Consider the following 25,124-nt stretch of genomic DNA (forward strand, 5'->3'; position numbering starts at 1 on the left):
CACATTTAAGTTCTATTTTTTATTACCATTGCCTTCGGATACTCAAAACGGGTAAAAATTTTTGAGGTCAAGTAGGGTTCAAAGGGTAATTTAGCATACAAGTTGTATTTTATTACTGAGTTTCAAACTTATCCCTCGACCAAAACAACTTTTGGAACATTAGACCATCCATCTAATGTCAGGACACCATGAACCATCTATCCACAAGTTTCACTTTTCTTGGTATACCAAAACAACAACTGTGTCTACACACCACCCCCAGGCAAAGTGATACTCTTTCTAAAACCGTGGCCTATAGAAAGAACCTCAATATCGGGTTTATGAGCAACAATAATGCACACAGAGTTTTTGTATCCTATCGGTTTCCTCAAAACCGCAACTTTAAGAGTCTCGTACTCCCGACGAGACATCTTAGAAAGTATATTACACTGTTCTTTTTCTTTATGTTATTATTAATAGTTGTTTCATTAATTTGCAATTCAGCATACCAAATTAATATCACAAATTCACATTTCTAAATGCAAGGCTCATCACAGGGCTCCAGCCTGTGAAAAAATGTAGAACAATATAATATAGAGAAAAATGTCAAAATGTAATTTCTGCGATGTATAATAACAAATAAAAGAGCAATCCAAGCTCAAAGCGCACTAGGCCTACGATGATTCATTTTGATTATCGATGCATCATATGCAAAAATCATAACATGCAATATATGCAATGATGTCAACATACTTCTAAATGCACATTCATATATGCCAATTTAATCCATGTGCATGAAACAACAATAATCGTCATATGCATGCTCATGAGTTCACACATGCATGTTAAGTGTATGCTTCCATTCATTACCCGTAATCATGTCAATTGAATACTTTCATTGAGTATACATATTCACGTCAATGCATGCTCCCCTTGTTAATCACATATGTGAACCTCCATGCAGCTACATACATGCAGACCCATATTAATTTAAGTAGGCACCTGTACGTGAGGCAGCTATGCAATATTACTTTGATTAAGCATGACATGACCAAGTGCTAGCTAGTAGAGCTTCATTCTTTTACATGATTTAAATTCAAATACAAATCTAGAAACTTTGCACATCATACTAAATTTTTGTCCTAGTTCATACAGGCATACATGAATTGAAAATTTTGACCATATAACAAATCACAACAGTATTTGTACGTGTGATAGAAGTTCGATGCCACAACACTATCTAATCATTTCATTAGCAGGCATTAGGTTTCTGTTTGTCTTTTTTCTTTTTTTTTGAAAGGTACCAGCCTACCCGGTCGGCTGGGTTCGGCTCCAGCCCAGCCGAGCTCAGTCGGCTGGGCCTGACAGCCAATACACAGACCCAAACAGGGCCTAGGGCCTGTGCACAGTGCCAAGGCATGGCCAGTTAGCCCAGACCCAAGGAAACCCCTTAAAAAAAAAATCATGCCCAGCCAACGAATGGCTGGGCTAACCGAGAGGCCAAGGCCTGACAGGCCAGCCAAACTCGGTTTGGCTGGGCTGCCAGCCGGCCCAAGGCAAATATAAAATATGAACACCCAGTCGTTGCCATGAACTATGCACATTTTCATCTGGTTTTACATGCATGTACAGATTGCTAAATCAATAAGCATAAGAAATCAGAATATTAATTTAAACCCATGCATCACATTCTCATTTAAGCATGAATGACTATGAGATTTCGTAATTTCATAATACATGCATGTGAAGAGTGTGATACTTCAACCGATTCATATAGCCAACATGCATACATATGCAGATTTAAGAATGCATGCATACAACATTGATTCAACATATTATTATATGCATCTAATCGGTCCATAGCATGATCCATCCATGGACATCGATACCCATCAAGAGCAACCTCTAAATAAGCACTCTTACCACCAATAAAAATTCTGTTTTAGCATGTACAGAATTTTATTTCATTGAAAAGATGAAAATAATTAAGAATACAACCATGGAGGAAGATCCATGGATCATCCTCCATGTATTTTTGAGAAAACATCCATATAAACACTTTTTCCATGAATTTCCATCAAAATATCGCATGGAAATCCAAATCTATAATCGATTTCTTACTTGATTCAAGAGAGGAAACCCATACCTTAGATGTAGATCACCCAAAAACAGTGGTGAAAGCTCAAAAACGTGGATGGATGGAGAAAAATTGATCTTCTCCTCCTTTTCTTCCTCTCTTTTCCTTTCTTTCTCTCTCCTCTTTCTCTTTCCCTTTTTCTTTTTTTTTTTGATGTTTAAATAAGCCAAGGGGGGGTGATGCCCCCCCCTTCTCCATCCCTCTCTAGATGGGCTGGAGAAGGAGAGTTTCCTCTTTTGAGGACTCTCACCTTCCTTTTTTCCAAAATTCTCAAAACTCTCATATTTTGACTTTTTCAAAGTTTCCAAAATTTTAAAAGTCTCTTCTCTAACTTTCCTTAGTTTTCTTAGGTATGTTTAAGGACTCCATTTAGAAGTCCTAAACAACCATAAAAATCAAAACCATAAAAATCCAATTCGGAATTAATTAATTATTTAGTATTAAATAATTTATAATTATCTAGAGGTTTTCAAAAATAGCCAAATTAACTTCGGAGGCTTTTTAACCTTAATTAACTCCAATTTAAAGCTTCTAAATGAATTTAAAGCTATAAAAAGAATTTGGATATGGATCCAGATCTAAGATCCAAATCCATCCCCAAAAATCTAAATAAATTTTGGACTGGACCAAATCCAGATTAACATGGGTCTTGGATAGAGTCCAGATCCATATTAATTTTGATCAAATCCATCGGATCCAGTCCGATCCAAATCCGGATCCGAACCGACAAATTGCTATTTTTTTTAGAAAACAGAATTTTCTGGCCAACCAGAACTCAAATTCAAAAAAGTAACATACCATTGCGCTCAGCATTTCGAGACGCATCCAACAACATATTACACGAATATCAAATTCCGAAATTCGCCAAAAAAATAACCTGAACTTCGCTCGAATTTTGCTTGAATTTAAAGGTCGAAAATAAAACTCATTCTCATGTTTCAATTGGCTCATCTTGACTTTGTCGTTGAGACCTAGGCCAAGCTCAGACTAAAAAACATCGGTCTAATAACGAGGTCCAAACGATTTTTCTTCCAGACTTAGCCAAAATTTCGAAAAATCAGAAAATGACTAAGTATGAAAATACATGATATTACACACAAGGTTCATACAATAGTCACTAAGGGCAATCACAAAAAAAATAAAAAATAGTGTTTGTATTAAGTCAAAATGCTTAGAAAAAGCATTGGCTACAAGAGGGGACTTTAACCCCTTTATATAGACCACATGAGGGTCAATATAGTCATTGGGATGCTCCCAACGACTATAAATATAGCTGTTGGGAAGATCCCAACGACTATATTGGTCTAAGACCAATATGCCCTTACATAAAATGTAAAAGACAAAAAATAAAATAAAGAAAAAAATGCAAGTCTGCCCTTAATAAGCAATACTTATTACATACATGTGAAATGACTTAAATGCCCCTATAAGGGCAAAATGCCAAAAACCTATTACAATAGAAAAATTATATATATATATATATATATATATTAACACTTTGCATACACTCTGTGTTTACCCACTAACCATTCGATGGAAGAAATAGAGAAGGGAAGGAAGGAGAGATGGTAAAGAAGAAATGAGTTGTATTCGTATATCATTAGGGCAAGAGAAGAATCAGTGGTTCTGTTATTTATTATTGTGTACTTGCTCGTGTATTACATTATGGAATCCCTATACCATTCCAATGACAATCACATGCTCAATTGTGTGTGGCACTTTTCTGGAAGTTTTTGTTAGTATGACAGCATAAATTTAATGACGACATTTCCGGGAGTAATGAAGCATTGGCCTTTGCTCACTTGAGTTTGCCATTTACCCATTAATGGCTTTCCTGATCATGATCTGCTCTCTGACTAGACTGACCCATGCAGAACAGGTGCTATTATGTGTCATATTTGTTGTCACATGCAGGTCCTAGTTTGGCAATCTGCAAATGCTGTATATATGTATATCCAGGATGTTGCTGTGTGGAATCTAGCCAATGACCTTTTGTTGCATCGTCTGTTGTTGGTTGGTGATGACTTGGTGATTAATATTTTGTACTTCATATTTCTTCATGTAACTTCTTGTTACCTATTAATGCCGTTCTTGTCAAGGTTCCTCAATCAAGCATATCTCTCACAGATGCTGGATATATGATTTTCTCAACAATTTTGTCTGTGGCTGTTCATGAATTTGGCCATGCTGTTGCTGCTGCAAGGTATAATTCATTGACTTCATGGTGCTTATCCTCATGCTGTTATTCTGGTTACATATTTCTTTGCCACATGACCTATAACCAGGATGAGTTTATGTGGAGATTTGTTTCAAGCTGGATTCCAACACTTAATGTTGCAATAATCTTCTAAATATTTTCTGTCTTTGAACTCTCTACGAGCTTATACATATCATTAGAATTAATATACAAGTCTATCATTTCGACATGATTGCGTGCTCTCTACATCTAATATTTGTGGGTGACAAAGTCACATGCATGCTTCTCTATATAGTTATTATTCTTAATTCAATATGAACCAGAGCGAAAGGGATAAGTGTGTAGACAAGGAAAACAAAGTCCAGTTGACATAAAGCTGGAACAGCATGGGGGGATGAATTGGAGGCAGGGAAGTGAAACAGAAATAGAAGGATGAGGATGGAAAGAGATGTATCTCCATGGAGAGTGTGGACGACCCCATTCACCTAAAGAAATGGGCCAGAAGGGCTGCTACCCTGATCAAAGAAACACTATTGAATGGCTGTCTCCTTTGATAAATGCTTGTCTCTACAATATGAAAACTTTCTTCGAAAGCATCGTGACCAAAAAGTTCGGTTTATTAAAAATCTCTTTCTTGCAGTGCATATTATCAATGAAGTTGCATGTTGCTCATTTTTATTATGCAGTCACTTCTATTTTTCTGTTTTCTCAAATTTATACTCTTTCTACTTTTCTTTGTTTTGTTATAGGGACACTAAAGCAAACAGAAAAAAACATTTTGCCAATCATTCCCTATATTAAATTGAAAAGGACACTGAATATATTTCCTAAAAATCGGCTAGACTTCAGATATTTTATTTGTTGTTACGATTGTTCATCATAAAGTAAATTATTCTGTTTATACTTGGTCAATTTGAAGTAATTAAAATTGATGTATATGTAAAGAAGAGTGAACCACCAAACGAGCACAAAGGTCCACCAAAATATCCAAATGCACAAGCACAAAGAGCCACTATGGGCACACTAGGCCACTAAGGGCACATACAAAGAGAACACTCAATATAAAAAATATTATTTTTATTAATTTCACAAATGCACAGAAGATGCATCCTTATAAGGGGTGGGGGTGGGGGTGGGGGTGGGGGTGGGGGGAAGTCCCCTATATATACACAATGAGAGAGGCTCATCTAGCCATTAGACTAGCTCAACGACTAGTCAACTTTAGGTTGACCACAATAAAAATAATAATAAAAAAGAAAAATAAAATAAATAAAATGAATAAAATGAATAAAATAATATATATATATATACATTTTAACACTCTCCTTCAAACTTATGGTATGACAACCGAAAATTTGCTATGGAAGTGAAACCTAGGAGTTGGGAGAGTTTTAGTGAAGAAATATGCCAATTGATGCTCTGATGTGACGTATGACAGATCAATGTTGCCTTGAAGATACTCCTCTCGTACGTAGTGACAATCCTTCTCAATGTACTTTGTTCTTTTATGAAATGTATGGTTGCTGGCAATGTAAATAACACTCTTGTTGTCATAGTACATCTTAAATGCTCCTTTTACATGAATTCTCACGTCAACCAATAATCTTCTTAGTCAGACCACCTTCATTGTGGTAGTAGTCATGACCCAATATTCTTCTTCTGTTGATGAAAGTGAGACCTGCTTCTTGCACCTCTATGAGATCAAAGATTCACTTAGAAAAACTCAAAAACCCATGGTTGAATGTATATTGTTTGTGATCACCTCTCGAGTCAACATCAATATAAGCAATTAAGTCTAATCTAGATGAAGAAGACAAAAAATAGCCTCTAAAAATATAATTTTTGATGTATTTAATAATTCATAAAACTGCTCCCATGTGAACGAATGTAGGAGCATGCTGAAATTGACTAGTTGTATGAACATGTGCTATGTCTGGTCTAGTTATGGATAGGTAAGAGAATGCTCTGATCAGTTGTCAAAAAAAACGTTGGGTCTTCAAGGGGCTCTCCATCATCAATTCTCATCTTGACATTAGTAACTTCTGGAGTATCTACTTTCTTATCATCCGTAATCTCAAAAGCAAACTTAAACTGAGACAAGTATCATCTAGGGGAATAAGCAACTTCAATCCTTAGAAAGTATCTTGGAAAATCCAAACAAGTCATTTCAAAATTGTTTTTAAAAAGCTTTTTGATGTTTTCTACTTCCTGTGTATCACTCCCAGTGATGATCATATCGTCCACATATAAGAGTAGAGTGACAATACTTGCATCAGATTCCTTAACAAGGATGATTGTGTCTGTTAAGCAAGATCTAAAACCAATATCAAGCATAATCTTACTAAAACTATCATACCATGCTTTTGATGCTTGCTTCAAGCCATAAAGTGCCTTACTCGGGCGAAAAGCCTTTTCTTTATGGATACTCGTACCAGGTGGTGCCTCCATGTATACTTCTTCAATCAAATCCCCATTAAGAAAGACATTCTTAATATCCATTTGATGTATGAGTCAATTTCTAATTGAAACAACTGTTATAAGTGTCCTAACAGTGGTCATCCAGGCAATAAGAGCATAAATTTCTTCATAATCTATCCCACATATTCTTGGGAATATCTCTTGGATACTAACCTAGCTTTATACCTCTCAAGAGTCCCATCAATCTTAGTTTTTACTTCATATACCCACCTACATCCTATAGGTTTCTTTCCTTAAGGAAGGTCTTGAAGTTTCCAAAATTTGGCTTTTTCTATGACCTCTAATTCTACTCTCATGACTTCTATCTATTCAGAATGTTCTTTAGCTTGGGCATATGATGAGAGTTCTACATAAGAATGGATAAGGGCAAGGGATGCCTTGTACTTGGATGAAAATTACTCGTAAGATACAATTTTTTCTGGGAGTTTTGATATTCTAGATGATTTCCTAGATTGCATATCATCTTCACTTCTAACATTTGAATATTTTTCAAGTGCACATGGAGGTTTTTGATCCTTGCGTCTAGTATATTGCAATAAGGTTTTATCACTATCGGATTGCTCTTCACAAGGTATTTAATTTCTCACATCTCTTGATCCATCAACATTATTATGACCAATCTCATAATCACAATCATCAATATCATGATTTGAAATAAAATCAAATAAGAAGGAATACTCAATTACTTCCTTAGATTTTTCATAATAAAAAAATCATTTTCTAAAAAAGACATTTTTTGAAACATACAATTTTCCATTTTTAAGGTCATAACATCTATACCTTTTTTGGTTGTCTGCATATCCAAAGAAAGCACAAGAAATAACCTTGGGAGAAAATCTGTCATTTTGATTGCTTAAAACAAAACACTTGCATCCAAAAACTCTTAATTTGAAATAATCAAGAGTAAATTAAATTTTTTTTGACAGGAGAGATTTTGTAATGATAAAGAGGACATTATATTTGTTAAGATAAGTCGACTAATTAGAGTTTTATCCATGCTTAAGGTTGTTTCTTATATTTTATAAATAATAAGGGACCTTACTGTAATTTTATTCTTTTGGCTAATCTCTACTTAAACAGGAGATTAGACCTAATTTGACAATAAGAAAGACTCTTCCTCTCTCTCTCGATCCTCTACTGTACCAATCTACATGGTATTAGAGTCGACGTTCTTGGGAACGTGACCTCTGGATCTGCACCAAATCTTGCGTGAAGGTCATTGAATCTCGTGTCTTCAAGATCGCGTGAAGGTGGATCACGTGAAGAAAATTGCGTGAAGGTGGATCGCGTGATTTCGAGATCGCGTGAAGGTAGATCGTGTGTAGAAGATCGGGTAATGTGTGTTCATTTTTTTTTTTGGTGGTACAGATCTGATAACAGATCTGTAGTCTGACAAAAGTCATGACTCAGATCTGTAATCAGATCTACAAGTCGTGGTGAAGCCATGGGCTTTCGGTCGACCCGATCTGGTGGGTGTAGGTATGGGTGCTGTGCAGACGTCGTGAAGCGGGCGACATGCATTATCTGAGTTTATGTTTTGGTGATGCTGGAATGACAACGTGGAGCAGACATTGTTATCAAAGTTTTTTTTGCAGCATGGAGCATACGCTGTTATCAAAGTTTTTTTTTTCAGATCTGATACATATTTGCAGTATGGATCTACGTATTGTGGAGCAGATCATTACTATGTTATGCTGACGCTGTTATCAAAGTTTTTTGTTAGATCTGATACAGATCTGGGTGTCGTGGTGAAGACAAATCACCATCATCGATCTGCGTATTGTGCAACAACAACATTTGTTGAGATTTTTGAGTTATTTTTTTTAATCATTATGGGTGAAGCTCCCAAATCTGATTACAAGAATGAGGTTATTGGGGAATACAAAGCTTTTGCTAATCCTTTCTCATATGGTTCTTCCGTTAAATTTAATGAAACAAACTATGCAAGGTGGTCCAGGATGTTTATGATGTCGGTGTCTAGACATCGTAGAAAGCATATTTTATTGGAATTTGAGCCAAATGATAAAACTGGAAAATATAATACTTGGGAAGAAGATAATGACATTGTTATGTCATGGATCATGAATAACATTGAACCTCATATTGCATATGGCCTAATTTATTATAATACAGCTAAACAGATGTGGGATAATCTTCGAGATACATATTCTTAAGAGACAAATCTGAGTCGTATTCTCTAAGTTGAACAAGAGATATATAATTTACAACAGGGTGATCAGACCTTGGCCCAGTACTATGCTTCTGTTAAGGCTGCCTTTGAGAGACTTAATGCTCACAGACCCCTGTGTTTATCAAAACAAAAGGATCATCAAGAACAGACTATGGTTGCTCGGTTCCTCACAGGCCTATCGTCAGAGTTCACAGTTGCTAAAGTCGAAATGTTGACCGAGTCTGATGTTCCTACTCTTGCTGATGCATACAATCGATTGAGTAGACTTGCCATCTCTCTTCCACAATCTCAACCTGCATCTCAGTTATCCGTTTTAGCTGTTCCATCTAGTTATGGACGAGGAAATACTATGAATATTAGAGGCAAAGGTCGTGGAAGAGGTATGAGAGGTAGAGGTAAACTCTAATGTACCTATTGTGGAAAATCAGGACATCTAGAAGATCGTTGCTGGGATAAACATGGAGGGCCTGCATTTCCTCCATTGAAGCCAAATGCTCCAAAAGCTAATACTACAAAACTAGAGGTGGAGCATGAAACGAATTCTCCTAGTGAACCTATCACTCTTAGCCGTGCTGAATATGAAGAGCTGGTCTCTCATCGTCCTTCAAGTTCCTCTTCTCCTGTAGCTGGTGTGACCTACTCTACCGGAGACCATCTTTCTCCGCATGATAGTAAGTGAATTATTGATTCTGGTGCATCTAAACATCTATGTGGAAATTCTCAAAATTTGTCAGATCTAAAGGCTATTACTGCACATCGGGGAGTCTCATTAGCTGATGAGAGTTCCTCCCCGGTTATCGGTCAGGGAAATGTCTCTATATCCTCTTCCTTGCCATTGAAAAATGTCCTTCATGCTTCTTTATTTCCTCAAAGTTTACTCTCAGTGAGTTGCCTTACCAAAGAGCTCAATTGTAGAGTGATATTTGATCCTGTGTGCTGTCATTTTCAGGATTTGCTGACGGGGAAGAAGATTGATGGAGGCTATGAAGAAAATGGAGTCTACTATCTACATCACCTTGTGAGAAACATTTATGCTGCAGTCGATTCTTCCTCGAGTTCTGTTCAGTGGCATCGTCGTCTCAGACATCCTTCATTGTCGAAGCTTCATCATGTCATTCCTCAAATTTCGTCTATTACATCATTCCAGTGTGAAGCATGTCAGTTAGGCAAGCATCATCGGAGTTCGTTTTCTTCTAGTCAGAGTCAGTGCAGTCATAAGGTCTTTGAACCTTTTCATGCAGATGTATGGAGTCCTAGTAAGATTCCTACCGGGACCCAATGTCATTATTATATTGTTATTGTCGATGATTTTTCTAAGTTGTCTTGGGTATTCTTAATAAAAGAAAGATCTGAAGTTCCTAACATTCTAAAATCTTTGGTCATTGAAATAAAAACTCAGTTTGAGTCAGTTGTTAAGATTATTCGCACTGATAATGCTTTTGAGTTTAAAACCACAACAGTATTGCAATTCTATCGGGATCATGGAATTCAACCTCAAACCTCCTATGCCTATACTTCTCAACAAAATGGGGTGGCTGAACGAAAACACAAACATCTCCTTGACGTAGCACACACCCTTATGATTCAATCCAATGTTCCTGCTTCATATTGGGGTGATGCAGTTACCATGACCTGCTATTTGATCAACCGCATGCCTTCATCATCTGTGGACGACCAAATTCCTTTACAAATCCTATATACATAAGTCTGAAATCTTCTTACATTTTCATTTTTTTCATAGCTTGGTTAAGAATATATTTAACAACATTTTTATCTTTCGCACCGATTCAGTGAGAGAATTTTTGTCTAAAGTATTTAAAGATTATCTTAATTTACACATTACAGATCAAAGATCTTGTCCACACACACCTCAACAAAATGGTTTGGCTGAGAGAACACACACATTATTGAAACTGCTAGAACTTTACTTATTTCAAGTCATGTATGTAAAGTCTTTCGGGCCAAAGCCGCTTTAACCGTTGTGTATCTTATAAATATTGTTAAGATAGTAAATCCAAGTGTATCAAGAAAAATCATCCACAAATATCACATAGTATGCATATCCACCTTTTGATATGATTGGTGTTTGACCCCAAACATCCGAATGGAACAAAAGTTCATTCATATTTCTTTTGTTGCTCGGTCGCTTTGCTCCCTAACTCTGTTGCTTGCTTGCTTTGCTGTCTATACTTAAAAAAAAGAATATGTGGCTGACTTTGTGTGCTTCCCTTTTTTAGGTATAGTGTTGTTAGCAGTAGAGGAGTGGTGACACTCCTCTATTCGATTAGGCCACCAAACTTAAAGACTTAAAATTGATTGCTTTGCTCCCTAACTTTTAGGTAGCTTTTTGACTTACTTTTAGGCAAGGAAAAAGACAACTAAAAACAAGAAACCTCAAAGCAACCTTTTTTTCTTACTTTTTAGACAAGGAAACATTAACTTATATAATCAAAGAAACTTCCTGTACTTGTTGAGTCTAACGAGAGCGAGTTTCCGCCGAGGAATAGGGGTCAACTTCATGCCTAGATTTATAGGCAATAAAAAAAACAACTTAATACAGATAACTGTCCTAAGCTCAAATTCAGGCAATTTCTTCGTTTTGCCAAGAATACAATCATTACATGTAATGTTTTTAATATTACATTTTTTTTTCAAATTTGGAAAATATGATATTTTGGATAAAAGTGGATGTCTTAATCTTTTATGCTACAAATCCAAATATAATTTTTGAACATTATAACACAATGTATTCGTGAGTATTTCCAAAAAGTCCATGTAGTAAAGGCCTCCTTCTCTATGGCCTTCCCCAATCAACTTCCCTAACTGGTGATCCTTCACCCAACAACCATTTGATGAGAAGGAGACATTACATTCATGATCCGATATTTGAGAAACAAACGAGATTTAAATTTAGTTTAGGAATATATCTAACTTTTGGAATTGATTTTTTTTTGGAGTTTTCAAGATTCCTTTCAAAATTCTCTATTCCTTTGATTTCAAGAGATGTACCATCGACAATGAAAACATTATACATGCTTGAATTAGTACGATATTCAAATAGGATATCAAAATTTGGAGTCATGAAACGAAGCACCAGAGTCAAGAAGTCAAGGAAACTTATCGGGATCACAATACGATGAGACTGTGGCTCCGGTTGAAGAGGATGACCCTCTAAGAAGAGGTTGAAGTGCCTCCACCAATTGAGATAGGGACATGCTTCCGACGAATGTATCTTGGGAGTTGCTCATGTCCTTGGCCTCTTGAGGTGGACCAACCCAAGCTACCTTCTTTTCCTCATTTTTCCTTAACTTAGAACACAAGGGTATGATATATGTGGACATGGCAATAATGACATGATTTTTCTCTTGTTATTCTCATTGCTTTGTCTCTCAAAATGAGGTGGCTTGTATTTCCGACCATAGGTTCTCGGCCTAGACACGGCCAAGCTGGATTCATCATAATTTTTGGGTGCTTGTTTCTTCAACCTATTTTCCTCCATTCTTAGCTCTTCAATCATATCAATAATAGAAGAAATCTTTCCTCTATGGAGAAGAGCCGACTTGGTGACTTCAAATTCCGGTCGCAACCCATTTATAAATTAATAAAAATGCTTTGCATCTATTTGTTTTTGTCGGAACTCAATATCCAAAGGGTAATGCCACTTTGGTTCAAGTAAAGCCAACTCCTCCCAAAGTTCGGATAAAGCATTATAGTATTCTCTAATGCTCATATCCCCTTGAGTCATTGTTCTAATATTGTCCTGCAAGTACATATTCTTAAGATAGTTTCAAGCATCATTAGCATGCTCAATTTTTGCCAAACTAGAACACTTTTTAATGTCTACACTATTGATTTCGCGTGTCCCATTCGCTACTCATTCCACCTTTCGCAATCGGCTATAGCTTTAGTTTTTTCCTCTCCTTAAAGTGCTACATCTTTTCTGTTATCAACTTTGGTGAAAAGTTTGGGTTCCTGATCAAAACCATCCACCAATCCTCACAAGCCTTTGTCGCAAATGTGGTGCTTCATGATAGAAGACCACATTACGTAATTTATGTCATTGAGCTTGATGGGCATGCTGATGACACTCTCCTTGTCCTCCACAAATGAAGACAAGAAAGAAAAGAGAGAGAAAGGATAAGAGAGAGAAGATAATGTGGAGGAAGAGCATGCATACTTGAACCATGTTCACTTGAGGAGCAATCCACGAGCACATGAACAATAATAAGATCACCGATTTTAAAGATCAAGAGCATTATGGCTCTGATACCATGTAAAGAAGGGTGAACCACCAAAAGAGCACAAAGGTCCACCAAAATATCTAAATGCACAATCACAAGAACCACTATGGGCACCTATGTCACATGGGTGCAGGTGCGGGTGCGACACAGGTGCGGGGCAATTTCAAAAATTTTGGACACGAGGACTCGACTATATATATAATTTTTTTAAATATATATATAATTTAAAAAAAATATATATATATATATATATATATATATATATAGAGAGAGAGAGAGAGAGAGAGAATGATTGGACCCGGGTTGGGTCTGGACCCGGGTTGGGTCTGGACCCGACCCGGATCCGTACCGGGTTACCATTACTCCGTGCTTTTATAAAGCAACAAAAGGCGGTTAGGGTTTTCTCATTCGAGAAAACCCTCCCCACCTCTGCCGCCTGCCCTCTGTCCTCTCCTGTCCTACCACTACCGCCCCCGCTCCGGCAGCTTCACCGACCACCTCCCTTTCTCCTCCCTTGCTCGTACCCCCTCTGTCACCCTCTTCCTCCCTGTGTCCGGCAGACACACCCAACGACCCCGAGGCAGCCCCGACCAATATCTCTTCCTTCTTCTTCCACGGATTCTCCTCGCCGACAACAGTCGTCGGAGCCACGTCGCCGCAACCTTCTCTGGTGACGTCTGTGAAAGTATCTCCAACAAGATACTACGAAAAATATTACAATATTCTTGGAAATAAATGCATATACAAACGCCCAACAAGAACACTTGAAACACTTGTGCACAACACAAACTCACAAATGCACAAATACGAACCCAAAAGTCATAAGTTCTACTAACACAAGCTTGGGCTATAATCCCAAAGTCTTAAAAAATACAATGGAGGAGGGCCCTTTATATAGGGCTTGGAGAGACCGTTGGAGGGTCTCCCACATAGTCGTTGGAGCCCCTCCAATGATCACAAATGTGACCGTTGGAGGGGCTCAACGACTAGTGGTGGGCTCCCCAAGGTATAAAGGGTACAAAAAAGAAAAAGAGAAAAAAAGAGAAAAATAAAAAAAGAAAAAATACAATACATATTCAAGAAATGAATATGCGCAAAAATGAGAAAAAGACTAAACTACCCCTACGGCTAAATAATACAAAGATATATTTTTTATATATAATAAGTAGATATATATACATATATATTAATATATGTATATGTATTACTTTATATATATAAAATATATATATAACATTACATGATTTGATTACATAATTCAATAACCCCCCTCAAACTTAGGGCAAGATGACCGAAAGTTTGCTAAGGAAGTTGAAGCGCAGAGCACACAAAGCTTTAGTAAAGAAATCCGCCAACTGATATTCTGATGTGACATATAGAAGGTCAATGACTCCTTTGAGATATGCCTCACGAACATAATGACAATCCATTTTTATGTGTTTGGTCTGCTCATAGAAAGTGTGATTCTTAGCAATATAAATCACACTTTTGTTGTTACAGCATAACTTGGTGGGCCCTTCTATTATGATCCCCATATCTTCCAACAACATATGGATCCATACGATTTTCATAGTAATAGTCGCCATGACACGATATTTGGCTTCAGTTGATGATAGAGACACTTTTTGCTGCTTCTTACATCTCCATGAAATCAGCGAATCTCCTAAGAACACACAAAAACTAGTGGTGGAGTGACAGTTATTTGGGTCACCTCCCCAATTAAAGTCAGTATATGCAATTAATTTTAAATCAGAGGAAGAGGACAAGAAAACTCCCTTATTTAGAGTGCCTTTTATGTATCTTACGACTCGTAAGATAGCACTCATGTGAACGGAGGTTGGTGCATGCTGAAACTGACTTACTGTATGAACTGCATGTGAGATATCTGGTCTTGTAATACTTAGATACATCAACGATCCTACAAGCTCTTTGTAGGGAGTAGGATCAGAGATGACACCATCATCAATCTTCATTTTAGCTCCTACTATAGCAGGAGTTTCACAAACCTTATCATCAGTAATACCTGACCTGCCAATAATCTCAAACGCAAGTTTAGTTTGAGACAAAAAATAACCTTTATGAGAGTAAGCTACTTCAATACCCCAAAAATAAGTTAGAAAACCCAAGTCAAACATTTCAAACTTATCATTTAAAATTGATTTTATGCTTTTAACCTCTTTAGAATCACTTCCGGTTATAAGCATATCATCCACATATAGAAGTAAAATAACAATCCTTGCATTAGATTTCTTAACAAATAAAGCAGTATCAGTAAAGCAAGATGAAAAACCATTTTCTATCATTACAGAGTTAAACTTATCATACCAAGCCTTAGGGGTTTGTTTTAAGCAGTAAAGGGCTTTCCTAAGGCGAAGCACCTTCCTTTTGGGAGTCTCCATTCTAGGTGGAGCATCCATGTAAACCTCTTCCTTCAAATCACCATTTATAAAAGCATTCTTAACATCCATTCGATAGATGTTCCATTTGTTGATAGAAGCAGCAGAGATGAGACATCAGACAGTTACCATTCGAGCAACAAACGCAAAAGTTTCTTCATAGTCAATCCCATACTTTTGACTATACCCTTTAGCAACTAATCGAGCTTTGTATCTCTCCAGAGATCTATCGCTCTTAGTCTTAACCTTAAATACCCAACGACAACCTATGGTTTTCTTTCCAATAGGTAGAGTTTGGAATTCCCACGTCTCTGCTTTCCTAAGAGCAATGAGTTCATTTTGCATAGCTTCTTGCCATTCTATACATTTTTTAGCTTCCTCAAAATTTCTTGGTTCAAAGTAAGAGTGAATAGCGCTAAGACAAGCCCTATATCTGGGTGAAAAAGAATCAAATGAGACAAACCTGGAGGGTACTCTTCTACTTCTCTCTGTTCTTCATAGATCATCATTTGTTGAACTAGAACTACTAGGTTCACTGTATTTTTCAATAGCACTCCTGAAATTACTTCTATCTCTATGGATATATGTTATAGATTATCTTAAATCTTCTTCATTTCTATGTTGAGGTACTAAGGGAAGAGGAGGGGAACTATCTTCATTTTCATTGATGTCATTAGGAGTAAAATCATCATCACTATCCTCATTGTCATCATCATGAGCTAACATTTCAAATAGGAAAGAATAATCGATGTTATCTTCACAGGATTCACCTTTTTCAAAACCATTAACATTTTCCAGAAAACTCACATTTTTGGAGACATACAACTTATCATTCTTGATATCATAACAACGAAACCCCTTATGGGTTTCAGAATATCCAAGAAAAGCACAGGGAATCGCTTTAGGTGAGAGCCTATCATTCTTATCAGTAAGAACAAAGCATTTACAACCAAATATTCTTAATCGACTATAGTCAGGTTTTTTAGTATAGAGTTTTTCAAAAGGCGAGATATTGTTCAAGTTTTTAGAGGGCAGCCGATTTATCAGATAAACAGATGCAAGAGCAACTTCAACCCAAAAACCTTTTGGGATGTTTTGAGAGACCAACAAAGTTCGGGTTGTCTCTATTATATGTCTATTCTTTCTTTCGGCTAACCCGTTTTGTTGAGGGGTTTTTGGACAAGATCTTTGGTGGAGAATACCATAATTTTCAAGGTAGTTTTTGAAATCATTTGAAATGTATTCTCCACCTGAGTAGGTTCTAAAAATTTTGAGATTCCCATTAAACTGATTCTTAATCATCATATGATAGGTTTTAAAAGTTGAAAAAACCTCATATTTGTGTTTAAGAAAATAAATCCAACAATATCTCGTATAATCGTCAACAAAAATAACATAATAAGCAAATCCACCTTTTGAAAAAACTGGTGCCGGACCCCATACATCAGAATAAACAATTTCAAACGGTCTAGTTGTAAACATAGATCTTTGAAAGAAAGGTAATTTTTTCATTTTCCCAAGTATACACAATCATTACAAGTGAAATCACTTTTGCATAAACTTTTGACAAAAGGCAAATGAATTTTTTTTACAATATTTGGATGTCCAAGTCTTTTGTGCCATACATTAATATCTTTTTGGACAACATTACAAAAATGATTCTTTGGAACTTGAAGGAAATCAACATAGTAAAGATCACCCTTCCTAGAGCCTTCCCCAATCAATCTTCCGGACTGGGGATCCTGTATCCAACATTTGTTAGATGAGAATTTTATATCACACCCATGATCCGAGAGTTGAGAAACGGAAAGTAAATTTAAGTTTAATTTGGGTATAAATCTAATTTTTGGAATAAAGAATCCTTGTTTTTCAAAGTTACCCATTCCTTTTACTTCAAGAGACGTTCCATCCGCGGTTGAAATAAAGGATGGAAGGGGATTTTTTGAATACTCGGAAAAAGAATTAAAACTTGGAGTCATATGAAAGGAAGCACCCGAATCCAAAAGCCAAGAAGTCTTACCGGGGGCAGAGGAGGTTGACATGGCCGCACCGGAAGTGACCCCTTTTAGAAGGGGTTGAAGAGCATCTACGATTTGTTGAAGAGAGAGGGCTTCATTTGAAGATGATGGGCCTTCTTGAGATGTAGTGGACATGGCAAGAAGCTTTTTTAACTTTGGACACATGGGTTTGATGTGCCCCGGTTCCTTACAAAGTAGCAAGTAAGCTTGCTATAGTCCCTCCTTCCTCCTTGTCCACTTGGATTTTGGTTTTTGAAATGAGGAGGCTTGTATGTCTTTTAAGTTGTTTTCCGGTCTTGAAACGGCATTTACACCTTCATTATCTTCATTATTTGAAGGTGTGGCTAATACACTTGGGGTATTCTTGCTTATACTCATCTGAGTTTCTTCCCCACTTAACTTAGTTAATACATCTTCAAGAGGGAAAAAAAAAAACGGATAAAAGAGAAGATCAAATTTGTTCGAATTCGGGCCTAAGCTTATTCAAAAAATTAAAAAATCTATCTTCTTCCAATTGTTTATGATGAAGCTCTATGGCTTCACCACTCCATTTGGGTTCAAGCATAGCAAGCTCATCCCAAATACAAGAGAGCTCGACAAAGTACTCTCTAATAGACATTTCTCCTTGTTGAAGAGTTAGCACCCTCTTTTGGAGATAATATTTATGGGATAAATCCCTAGAGGTATACATCTTGTCAAGATATTCCCACTCTTGAGAAGCCTTCTTGAACTTTATGATATTTGCATTGATTCTCGTTTCTACGGATGAAAATATCCAAGAGAAGATTTTAAAATTCCTCATTTCCCATTCTTCATGCTTTTTCGTATATTCTTCAAGGGCCTTGGTTCTTTCATCTCCTTCAAGAATCTTTATCTCTCATTCTTCTATTAAAGTTTTCTTGGGTTCCGGTTCGGGAATCGAGCCTTGGACATAGCCCCAAAGCCCTTTTCCTTTGATGTGAGCTTTCATGTTACCGGCCCAAACTTGATAGTTGGACCCATTGAGTTTGAACCCAAGAGAGAAATGAGAGTCTTTTTCACCCATTAGAGAGGAGAGATTATGAAAAACAATACGTACCTCAAAGGCTTTTCAACTCTTTCTTGACAAAAGTGGCTTCTAAAATATTGCCCAAAGGAGATGATCCACTCCAAACTCCAATAGCTTGAAGGCACATTTTTCGAGGCACTTCAAAAAGAGAAGAAACACACGATCTTCCTTCAAACGAGGCTCTGATACCGTGTGAAAGTATCTCCAACAAAATACTACGAACAATATTACAATATTCTTGAAAATAAATGCGTATACAAACGCCCAATAAGAACACTTGAAACACTTGTGCACACAATGCACAACACAAACTCACAAATGCATAAATACGAACCCAAAAGTCATAAGTTCCACTAACACAAGCTTGGGCTATAATCCCAAAGCCTTAAAAAATACAATGGAGGAGGGCTCTTTATATAGGGCTTGGAGAGACCGTTGGAGGGGCTCCCACATAGTCGTTGGAGCCCCTCCAACGGTCACAAATGTGACCGTTGGAGGGGCCCAACGACTAGTGGTGGGCCCCCCAAGGTACAAAGTACGAAGGGAACAAAAAAGAAAAAAGAGAAAAATAAAAAGGGAAAAAATACAATACATATTCAAGAAATGAATATGCGCAAAAATAAGAAAAAGACTAAACTACCCCTACGGCTAAATAGTAGAAAGATATATTTTATATATATAATAAGTAGATACATAAACATATATATTAATATATGTATATGTATTACCTTATATATATATAACATTACATGATTTGATTACATAATTTAACAACCTCTCCCCCTCTCCATGTCTTCTTCTTCTTCCTCTGTCATCTTCTTCTTCTCCTTCCCTCGTCCTCTTCTGTTTGCCGGCGGCTTCGCTCCCCTTTGGTAAATCCCGACACCCCCCCCTCGTCTCCCGGCTCGTCGGAGACACCGGCAGGTCGCCGACCTTCTGCCTCCCCTCTTTTAGGTGCGTTGACCGAGTCCGACACTTGTTGACCGAGTCTGTCCCGTGTCCGAAGCCGCAGCCGTGTCGGGGCGTGTCAATGCGGGTGCGTCGACCCCCTAGCCGAGTCCGCTTATAAAAGGCCACTAAGAGCACACACCAAGAAAACACTCTTATTAATATCACAAATGCACACAAGATGCATCTTTACAAAGAGGGGGAAAGTCCCATATATATACACAATGAGAGACTCTCATCTAGCCATTAGACTAGTCTAACAACTAGATTATCTAGCTGTTGGACTTGTCTCTGTCTAACTGCTAGTCAATTCTAGGTTGACCACAATAAAAAACAAAGTAAAATAAAAAGGAAATAAAATAAGTACAATGAATAAAATAATATATATATATATATATATATATATATATATATATATATATATATATATATATATATATATATATATATACAATGCATTCAGTGTGATCCATTTGATAGGAATCAACCGATTGGATCTTCATAATCGGATCAAGAAATGCGATTTTTTATGCTTGAATATTTATGAAAATTCTAAGCCATTGATTTTCACTCTTAAAAGATTCTTTTTATACATCTTACTTGGATGATCCAAGAGTTTGTTTCTATAAAACCAATTGTCTAGATCAGATTTTTCAGTCGGGGAAGCGAGAGCGGGAAATGAAAGTGGAAAGCGATACAGGAAGCGAGAAGTGGGAAGCGAGGCACTTCCAAAAATTTAGGAAGCGGAAAGCGCGGGACGACTTAGAAGCGAACCAAGAATTGTCTCGGAAGCGACATAGGAAGTGAACTGGAAGCGACATAGGAAGCGAGGGGGAAGCGAAAAAAGAGGAAAAAGTAAGAAAAATAAAAACAAACACAAAATATAAAAAAATAAGAGAAAGAGAGCTTCCCCATATTGTGTGGCGCTTCCAGTAACTCTGGTCTAGATCACATCCGGACGGTGAAATTTCGAAAAAAAGTAAAAAAAAACCTATGAAAATCTCATTTTATACCAACAAACATATTTGGTTGGTAAACATATTCTAGTTTCCCTATATATATATATATATATTATATATATATATATATATATATATATATATATATATATATCTACATACATAAGTACACACACACACACATATATACAACATGCACATTTTAACAATATCCTCTTCAACTTGGCATTTTATGAGCCTGGACTTGGATGGGTTTGGAAGAATGTCAGAATCTGAAGATATGCTATTCGTCTGTGAGTCCGATCTGTTTTGTGGTGTAAATTTATTAGCTGCTCTCTGCCCCTTTCCAAACAAAAGATTTTTGAAGGTGAAGTTACTGCAAACATCTGGTGCTCCTCTACTACACTTTTTTCGAAGGAAGATCCTCCACTAGTTTTTGATTGCCAAAAATTCATTTTATACTGGGGAAGAATATTTCATTCTGGATTTTGTTCTTCTTTTCATATTGGATAATTGGAGCATAATTTTGATTGGAGTGGTACTATGTGCACTAACAGTGAGGGAGTGTGTATTGAATATGTTGCAATCTTTTTTGCAATATTATTCCCTGGGGCTTTGGTTTCTTTCAACAATGAAGTGCTGCAGAGCCTACCCCGGTGTACTAACCTCCGAATTTATTGTGCTGGCATATGGCATAATGCAGCGGTGAGCTCTGTTACATTAATTTTTAACTTTCAGGATACCAATATGATTGAGTAGCTAGATAAAATTTTGACAACATGCTTGCCTAAGTGCAATAGTTGCTTCAATTTGTAATTTTGCTTTTATTGCACAATTGTGTTCATATGCTTTGTTCATCCTATTTTCTTTATCATGTTTTAATCCATGTTTTTGTGGTAAATACAGCTCTATGTAGGTATATGTGTATCACTATGAGGGACATAGTTGTTCTTTTACACTCTTAAGCCATAGTTATCAGTTTTATATTGATTGGCCCTTTTGTTTCCATGGTAACAATGGGCACATGCATGCCATTTACTTCTTTTATATATCATTGATGTATCATAATAAGGCTTTCTTGTAACAGTTACCTAAAGTGAAACATATTGTTTTTATGCCTGTGCCTCTCCTTGAACCTGTTCCATATGGTATCAAATCTTGGAAAAAGGAGGAGATTGTTTCATGATTAAGAGAGTATCTTATGCTGTACTAGCATAATTCATGAAAGTGCTAGGGTGCCACACCAAGCACTGATGTTAGCATCTTGTAGGATGCTTTGTCAGTTGGGCAGATACCCAAGCTAGCTATTTTGCATCAGTTGGAGCATTCAAAATATGATTTTAGAAATGTTTAGAAACAAATTTTGTATTTTTAAGGTCAATAAGACAGGTTTTTTAAAGGAATTTTCCTTTTTCTTTTGAGAGGAAAAAATTTGTTTGGAAGGATTTACTGTTTTATTCAACCTGATATTATTCATTTTGAAGATTGAAGGATTCTGGTCTCTGATTGAAGGCCTTTAATTCTTGGATTTGCCTTCTCTAAGGTCATTTCTTGGAAAAACTTGAAAAATAGGTTTTATGAGGTTTTGAGTTGCAGGTGTATTTTTGGGCAAGTTTGAAGTAATACAACTCCTCTTTACTATAGCTAAGATTCTTTTGTTAGATTCCGAGGAAGGTGATTGTTCCTGTTAGAACCCTATGTTTGTGGTTAAAGTGGTTCTTAAGTTGATTAGAACAGCATGGACAAGAGGGAGCCTATTCTAATGAAATAGAATCTGTTATGACAGCATGGTCTTGCTAGGATTTTAGTATGAAAAGTCAATATTTCATTGCATTTGATAATGATCTTACAACATATATAAATAAGCTTACAGAGGTTATAAGAGGAAGGGTGGCAACTTCAATCCTATAACAGTACATATTTGCAAATAGAAAAGAATGACAATGCCAGTTAGCGTTGCATACATGACGAATATCTATATGTGATATGAGAGAATTGCCAAGAATTATGCAGTAACCTATTGTAGAATGCCTAGCCTCCCCAATCCGCTTCTGTGTATGTGTACCAATCCTCTTCTTTTGATAGGCAAGCTGGGTTAGGCAGACCCTACCAGTTCATTAATAAAAAAAAAACAATTTACAGGGATCTTCCTTAAAGGAAGTTAATCCATAGAATACAAGGCAATTCTCAAGAGATAATTCCCAAACAAAAATCCAAGACCCAAACCCAATAGTACTGTTTTATAACGGACCTTGATTTTTATTTACAGCTCTATATCTAAGATCAAGAGATCCAAGACCCAGTATGGGTTTTCCCATTAAACTCTCTAGAGTTTTAACTTTCCTTGGATGACCCACTTAATAAAAACCCTTTCTTCAACATAGATGTTTTGCCACCCAATTTAAGAGACATTTCTTTATTTGATTCTTCAATGAAGGAATCTGTCTCCTCAAGAGCCTTCCCAAATAAATGCATCTCAGGTGCCACATTAGCTTTAGGGTCTTCCTTAGCCAAGTAAGCAGGATCTCTATCCAAATATTCATTAGACACATCTAATGAATCTAATGAATCTTCACCAGAATTATTTCCTACATTAGAAACCATAAAAGTTGTTTCCTCCAACTGATTTCCATCAAGGATGGCCTCAGTTGACATTTCCACATGAATAGCTATATTCCTATCTGCCACGTCACCCTCAATATCACCTACATTAGCCTCATCCAAATCTTCTAACATCTTATCCACTATGGTAACTTTCTTATTTACCATAGATGAATTTTCAGAAGTTTCCAAAACATCCTCAATAGAACCAGTTGGCTCATTGACGGAAAACTTCTCTTTCATCGGACCACCAGGCATACAATTAAGATGTTGAATGAACTCTGCAAATTCAGCCTGGTTAGACAACTTAATTAAATCAGAATCAAAATTATGTTGGTTACCATTAATTAGATTATGAATTCTGAATAATTGAAGGCTATAATCATTCATAAGAGGATTACTTTTAGGACTATATTCGCTATAATTCACATCCTCCTGATTTGCCTGAAGATTTGTTTAATTAACAAATTTATTGGAATTCTCAACTTGAACAGATTTTTGAACCCAGACTTTTTTATATTTCTTGTTCATCACTTGATGCCATCCACCAAGATGATCTGAACTCTTTAGCTTTGGAGTAGCTTTTTTTGGACAATGATCAAAGTTGTGCGTACGAGCATAACAGTAGGCACAAACAGAAGTTGAAGATTCATACTCTAACTTCAAATCTCCTTGAAAAATATTCCCAAGAGTAATACTAATGTTGTCAATCAACTTATCATTAAATGGAAATTCCAGCAGTATTCTTGCATAATGTAACCTCTCTAGAGAAGTTCTTTGATCAATGGCTGCAAGTTTACCTTCTAGCGCCTCTGCAATTTGCCAATATGCATCGGAGCACCACATGACTGTAGCAAGACCTGAAACTTGCACCCACACAGTCAAAGATCACATACCATAAAAGCGTGGTATTCCGTCGTAAGAGCAATCCCTTAGTGATACAATATTTGATATATCTAACAATACAAGGATTGCCCTCATATGTGTGGTTGTATGTGGAAATTGACTGACCACATGAACAACAATGCTTGGTAGTTGGTGTATGTTGAAATTGATTGACCACATGAACAATATGTGCAGTATCTGGTCAGATAATACTAATAGTTAGGTACATAAGAGCTCCACTAATTGACAATAGAGAGTAGGATCTTCTAATAATATCCCATTTATATTTTTAATTTTAGCATTTGAGACCTTTAACTGCCCACTTCCTTATCATCAGATAGCCTAGTCTTGAAATAATATCTACAACAAACTTCATTCGTAAAAGGAAATAGCCTCCTGGTGAAAAAGCTACCTCAATGACAAGGGAGTTTTGAAGAAATCCCCTATATGTCATCTCAACCTATATTTGAAGTGGTCTTTTGATATATTCGATGTTTTTTTATGACTACCATTAATGATCATATCATCAAATTGCAAAAGATCTTACAAACAAGCAATGCCAGTGTCTCGGACCGAGACTTCGGAATGGGGCATGTGCAGTGCGAAGCTCTACTGAGTGGAAAATGCATAGTGTAAGAACGTGCGGTATGTGTTGGCTTGATTGGTGACGTGCGGTGGTAGTATGGCATGCGATAGGCAACAATATCGTCGTTGGTGCGACGATGTGTGACGGCACAAACATGGAGCATTGTTTGGTTAAGCAGTGCTAGCGGATCAGAGAATATTGCCTTTGAAGATTTGGTTAAGGACCTCTTGACTTGAATGAATTTTCCTTGCGTAGCATTTGGACGCACGAGGGTGCGTGTGGGTTAGGGCTAATTCTCCTAGAAATCACCTTAGGTGGTTCTAACCAAGTATAGTGACTTGGGGCTAGGCGAATGAATGCCTAGGAGCCGACGAACGAGTCTGGGTGGTGCTCTTTACTATGGCATACAATCATCAACTCGTCTTCGGACTGGGGGTTGCAAGGCTGTGTCCCTTCTGTG

General features: G+C 36.8%; 1 protein-coding gene across 4 annotated transcripts in view; it reads left to right on the forward strand.

Moving 5' to 3' along the window:
- The window catches only part of LOC149814635 (Peptidase M50 family protein), a 78,491-nt gene that overhangs the window by 18,001 nt on the left and 35,366 nt on the right, over positions 1-25,124 (forward strand). For all 4 annotated transcript variants that reach the window (XM_089990262.1, XM_089990261.1, XM_089990259.1 and 1 more), the window contains exons 4-6: positions 4,031-4,129; positions 4,216-4,319; positions 21,150-21,297. In XM_089990262.1, the coding sequence (XP_089846388.1) occupies positions 4,064-4,129; positions 4,216-4,319; positions 21,150-21,297 (318 nt within the window). In that variant the 5' untranslated portion in view covers positions 4,031-4,063. The remainder of the gene's footprint in view (positions 1-4,030; positions 4,130-4,215; positions 4,320-21,149; positions 21,298-25,124) is intronic.

This window comes from Nuphar pumila, chromosome 15 (assembly GCF_984573655.1).
Source record: "Nuphar pumila chromosome 15, dmNupPumi1.hap1.1, whole genome shotgun sequence".
NCBI classification, from domain to species: domain Eukaryota; kingdom Viridiplantae; phylum Streptophyta; class Magnoliopsida; order Nymphaeales; family Nymphaeaceae; genus Nuphar; species Nuphar pumila.